Here is a 6,083-nt window from a genome sequence, read left to right on the forward strand (position 1 = left end):
AAAAGAGATGTTGGTTTCGTCGGTTCTTGAATAAGACGTCGGGATCGTCGGGGTCTCGAACAAGACGTCGAGCTCGCAGGGATCTCGAACAAGAGTTCGAGCTCATCGGTTCTCGACCTCGAACTGGCTAAGTATAATCTTGTTATATCGCGTTTCCTAGGGTGGGAGAACCCTTGTTTTTGGTAAATATAGAGACGTAGACTCCGTTTGTCATCCTCCACAAAGAGCACATGTTGCTTTGACCCATGGTCACACATGTGGGACAAAGTAATATGTCTTCTTCCTCCTTGATTAATGATTCCATGGTGGGAGAGTTGTTTAATATTTATTCAGACATAATGATAAATTAGGACAGTCGTGGAATAATCCTTGTGATCGTTGCTTCCGTTGAGCGTTGAGTGAGATAGAGATGTCGTGAAAGAACCGAGCGTCTTTCTTAAGAAAGGTGGTGAGAAAGTGTATTGCTCAAGGTCTTGGGCTCAGGCTCTCCTTCTTGAACAACCAGACTCGTGTGACCGTTTCATTGACATCCTCCTCCCTAGCGATATGATATCTTTGTATTTCTTGTTCTTTTCTTGTGAGAGCCTCCTTCTCCCCCGGCCAGAATGACTTTACGAGAACTGTGTCTCTGCCTTTTATATGACGAGCTCGCCTCCGTCCAACTCGGTCTGTTGTTGCACGTGCTCCTCAAATGAAGCACCAACTTCTTCATTTTTAGGGATACCGAGATCGTTTCTTGCGGAGTGTTGTTACTTATGTTTGACTTACTCAAACATAACTCAAACATAACGAAGGAAAAGATATAGGGACAAATCTAGGTCAAACAGTATTGACAAAAATATCGATAGAAAGAAAGACTATTTGACTAAACGCTTCTCTAAAGCGATGTCGGTTGAATGATCCTTGCCAGACGGACAGATTCTCATGGTGTGGATTGTGGAGTAAAGGAACAGATGATATGGCGGTTTTCCTGTAGTTCGTAGGTATATATGTGAAGCGTTGGGGTTTATCCTATTAGAGTGAACTTCCACTTTTAGGTGGAAAATGATGTCATAGGGCCGAAATTCCGCTACATGCCAAATCAGAGAGTCCAATATGAGGGAAATGTTTCAGACATCACTCATTTTTATTTCGATATATGCTGTGAGTAACTTGTTAAGCTTATATCAAGTGGAGAAGATTGCCTATCAATGGCACGAGTTGGATGAAATACACATTTTTTTGGTCAACTATTTAATTTATTATGATGGTAAGTTTTGTTTGATAGTAAGAACTCGATCCACCTTACAGTATTTCTTAAATTTTCAATCTTTTACGTTCTCCAATATCAAATATATGTGCGGACTACCTTAGAAGAAGAGTCTGGTTAAGAAAATTAAATTATTTATGTAAATTTTGATGCTCCATGGTGAAATAACCTATGAAGCTGGCCTAGCCGAAGCAAACTACCAATAAAACGAGTTCTTTTGATCTAGAGAGGAACATGCTTTCAATAGGACTTGGGTTAGATCCAGAGGATTTATTATTTATAGTGACTATTCTAAATATATTTTCTATATACATATATCTACCTTCACATTCATTTCAGATAACGGTAGTATCTATACTTCCACATCAATTTTGACACGTGGCGATCAAACATCCATATACTCCTGAAGCAATCCAATAAATTTTTTAAACTTATCCAACCTTATCTTAGCCAAAAGAACTCGCTCTCCTCCAATAATTACTTCTCAGCTTCGCATCATCATCACTCCGATAACACACATACATCTAAAGACTTGGCGTAATGGCAACTTCTCTCAAAGCCACCACCGCAACTTTTCTTCAGCCGGCGAAGATCGCCACTTCTTCTCCTTCTCGCAACGTTCATCTCCGATCTAACCAAACCGTGGGCAAGTCCTCTGGCCTAGAATCTTCACCTGCTAGACTCACTTGCTCCATCCACTCTGACTTCAAAGACTTCGTTGGAAAGTGCTCTGATGCAGCCAAAATTGCTGGTTTCGCTCTTGCCACCTCTGCTCTCGTTGTCTCGGTATATGTTCACATTCTCATCAAGAACATAAACTTAACAAAATCTATAGGCCTTTTGTATATATGAACAAATAAACATTCATAATGGATTTTAAATGTTTATATCATAGACATGGATAAACCCATTTATTACTGATTATTTTGGAAGTTTCTATAATATACGACCATTGCAATAGTTGTAGGTTTAGTTGAATATTCTATGGAAATTAATAAACCTAGGGTTTTTAATATATTTTGTTAAATGAAGGGGGCAAGTGCGGAGGGAGCACCAAAGAGGTTAACGTACGACGAGATACAGAGCAAGACCTACATGGAGGTTAAGGGGACTGGTACCGCGAATCAGTGTCCCACTATCGACGGTGGCTCTGAAACATTCTCATTCAAACCTGGTAAGTACACCGGCAAGAAATTCTGCTTCGAGCCTACTTCCTTCACCGTCAAGGCAGATAGCGTCAGCAAGAACGCACCTCCGGATTTCCAAAACACCAAGCTCATGACCCGTCTCACTTACACACTCGACGAGATCGAAGGACCCTTTGAGGTTCGTCTTCAGTCACTTATTTCTAGGTGTTGCTTCTTCCGCAAGAAACAGGAAAGTTAACTTGCATTGTTCATTTAATTAACAGGTTAGTTCAGATGGAAGCGTGAAGTTCAAGGAAGAAGATGGGATCGACTACGCAGCAGTCACAGTCCAGCTTCCGGGAGGAGAACGCGTGCCGTTTCTCTTCACGGTGAAACAGCTCGAGGCTTCAGGCAAACCCGACAATTTCAGTGGCAAATTCTTAGTCCCTTCGTACCGTGGCTCGTCTTTCTTGGACCCTAAGGGACGTGGTGGATCCACTGGGTACGATAATGCAGTGGCTTTGCCTGCGGGAGGCAGAGGTGACGAAGAAGAGCTGTCGAAGGAAAACGTCAAGAACACCGCTGCTTCGGTCGGAGAGATCACTTTGAAGATCACGAAGAGTAAACCGGAGACAGGAGAAGTGATCGGAGTGTTTGAGAGTCTTCAACCGTCGGATACTGACTTAGGTGCTAAGGTACCAAAGGATGTGAAGATCCAAGGGGTTTGGTATGGCCAGCTTGAGTGATTGTCCTAATCCGAATCTGTTTGTTACAATCTGTATTGAAACCTCTTTTTATATTAATGAAAAATGCTCGATAGATAAATAATATGTCAGCAAATAATATGTCGCACTGGCCGATGCATACTCTCTCTTACTGGAACAGCTTCCTCATAAACCTAGCGTTATATCCATGGTTCTCGCCTGTGATGTCGTATGTAATTCAGAAGAGTTTCTTAATCTTCCGAAAAACGCTGCGCATTCTTCTTGATTATTGTAATCTCATATTACTTTCTATATTTTGTAACCGGTACTATCTCTTCTTTGTCTGGGTGGGGCTTCTGGTGTAGCCAGTGCTACCGAACTGCTTTCGTCTACGGGTGCACAGAGACATATCTGCGGCGATAACCTCTGTAGCCACTACCTAGCCACGGCTACATTGGTCTTCTTGTGTTGCCTTCTGTTACTTGCTTCAGCTCTTGTCAATCTTTGAAGTTTACCTTCGTTATTATATTGACATGCTTACTTTATAGATAAGAATCATAACAATCATAGGACAAGAATGTACTCTTTAACTTTTTTACTCTTGAACATGTCCCCTTTATAGTGTTAATGTGATAAATTTACCGATTAATACAGACAACACGTTTCAAATAAAATTGGTCGACTTGCTCAACATTTCGCTTTGAGATTTACGTTTTTTTCCTTGATCGTGTATGTGGCAGTGAGCCGATATTTCCCCTCAAACTTAATAAGCCCAATGATCTGACCATTTTCAGATTAAAACACTAATTGATTGATTGTAGATATTTCTTAGTCCAATGATTTAAGATAAATTCCCTTAGATAGCATAATTTTTTTGTTTATCATAAATATAGTACACAAAAGTTAAAATGACCATCCACTACCGGTACATCCATTATTCTACTACTCCAGCTTAATAAGGATTAACCCTAGAGTTATAACCGAATGTCTGACGGAAAAGCTAAATGCACTTTTGTGACATAGGTAGTCAAATCAATTCTCTTAAGTCTTTCACATATACCAGAAAGCGGGATGTTACAATTCACCCCCACTTAAAGAGCGCAAGGCACCATGACAAGTCTGAAGACGCCTCTCGTGCAAGAACCGAGATAGCTAATCAGCTCTGATACCACTTCGTAACACGCCGTTCTCGAGAGAGGAAGAGACAGGTGTTACAATACCTCGACCGTCTACTGCTAATAGACCACACACGCCCGCTCACTCGGCATGTGGGCCTCATCCCGTCTGACGAACGGTGCGTTAATTTTTCCAAAAGCTCGAAATCATTGTTTACCGACCCTGCAATCACCACATAACTTTTCCCCCGTGCTTTAGCCTCACTCACACAGTATCGTAAATCACTTCTAGTCACCCATCCTTCAACTACTCCAGGTAAGCATGATTAACCTTAGAGTTCTAAACAGATGCATGACGGAAAAGGTAAATGCACTTTGGTGACATAGGTAGTCAAATCAAGTCTCTTAAACCTTTCCATATATACGAGAAATCGGGATGTTCTAATTCCTTTAATATTTTGGCAAATTATGGCATTTGATCCCACTAATTTATGTTTATGTTGTCATAAGCCCCAACTAGAAAAAATATTTATATAATATCATATATTATCAAGTTTTAATATCAAAACTATATATTAGGACCCTAGTATAAAATATTTCTAGTTCTTCCACCGTTAAGGATTCAAATATTTTCTCATGTATATCATTTTGTTGCCTTTAAAGATGTGACGAATACTTTTGCAAAGCAGAAAGAGAGTCAAGTCACCCCAAGAAACCTTATGCTTACATAGCGTCCCTGAGGTGGAAACCTAGGGCCTTTGTGGTGTTTAGGCAAGACCCTGGGCAAATGATGGGTTCTTACACCCAAGACATTAGTGACCTTTGCATTTTCCTAAGCAAGAGCGAGGCATTTTACGTCTTTGCTACCGAACATCCCGAACTTAAACCTAATTCCGTCTATTTTGCAAGCTTGTTTACATGGTTTGGTTTGTACTATTAGAAATGAGCCCAAGCCCATTGAGAAACCAAAGCTTGAATGGAGGCCCAAGAGTCCTCAGAAGCAGTGCAGTCCAGTTGCAAGCTCAGTTGCAACATCACGCTTAACCTACGTACAAGCAAACATAAGGACGGTCAGCAAAAAACCAATGCAAGGCTGGCATCCGTAAAAGTTAAAGCAGCTCCTCCTACAGCTCGGCAAATCACAACGGAAAATAGGTTTGCTATGCTACAGAACGAGGAGGCTTAGACCAGCTGCCCTAGTTAGCTTTACTATATAAATGCTATAACATTGTAATAAGAAACCTCAAGAGAGTTCAATAAGAAAAGAAAGTTACCTCTTCATCGTTGTTTAGCCTCTGCTTTCATGTACGACCTTTCATCCAACACTTCCATGACCTCGTCCATCCGCCCCCTTTCTCTAGTTCCTACCACTGGCTTGACCCTCTCCAGTGAGTTTCTAAGCTACCATCATATTAGTTATTAGTTCTGAGTTTGTTTCCACGTAACATTTTTTATTATACAATTTGATTGGTGGGATCATAAATATAACTTAGAGCATCTTTATTGGTAAATAATTTACCAAAGTATTCAGTAATAGTTTATTAGTTAGTATTGCTTAATAATGTAATTAAATTTTAAATATAAAAAGAACTGACCATTTATATTTTGACTAGGGCTGGGCAAAAACCCCGAACCCGAAAACTAAACCTAATCCGATCTGAAAATAGTACCGAACCCAAATAAAACTGGTTAAATATCTTAACGGGTTCAAAATTGGTATTTAAAGAACCGAGACCGAATCCAACCCGAACCAAAAATTTGTCATTGTCAAAATAATATATAAAATTTGTATATAATAATTATAGATGACTGTGAAATTTTTTAATATAGAACAAGAATGTAAACTGACCAATAGTGAACGTTATATTTTTAAAATATATCTTCGGTC

General features: G+C 39.9%; 1 protein-coding gene across 1 annotated transcript; it reads left to right on the top strand.

Moving 5' to 3' along the window:
* The first annotated feature begins 1,688 nt into the window (after positions 1–1,688).
* On the top strand, positions 1,689–3,221 carry LOC106312485 (oxygen-evolving enhancer protein 1-2, chloroplastic). The gene is made up of 3 exons (XM_013750033.1): positions 1,689–2,035; positions 2,282–2,575; positions 2,661–3,221. The coding sequence occupies exons 1-3, from the start codon at positions 1,790–1,792 to the stop codon at positions 3,120–3,122; spliced, it is 1,002 nt and encodes a 333-aa protein (XP_013605487.1). The 5' UTR covers positions 1,689–1,789; the 3' UTR covers positions 3,123–3,221.
* Positions 3,222–6,083: the final 2,862 nt, after the last annotated feature.

The sequence above is a fragment of the Brassica oleracea genome, chromosome C1, assembly GCF_000695525.1.
Source record: "Brassica oleracea var. oleracea cultivar TO1000 chromosome C1, BOL, whole genome shotgun sequence".
In the NCBI taxonomy this organism is placed as follows: Eukaryota; Viridiplantae; Streptophyta; class Magnoliopsida; order Brassicales; family Brassicaceae; genus Brassica; species Brassica oleracea.

Bases quoted from the DNA above. Each gene is read 5' to 3' on its own strand.
- LOC106312485 (XM_013750033.1), top strand. From the start codon at position 1,790: ATGGCAACTTCTCTCAAAGCCACCACCGCAACTTTTCTTCAGCCGGCG. The intron at 2,036-2,281 runs GTATATGTTCAC...TGTTAAATGAAG, and splicing joins CCTCTGCTCTCGTTGTCTCG to GGGGCAAGTGCGGAGGGAGC. The intron at 2,576-2,660 runs GTTCGTCTTCAG...TTTAATTAACAG, and splicing joins AGATCGAAGGACCCTTTGAG to GTTAGTTCAGATGGAAGCGT.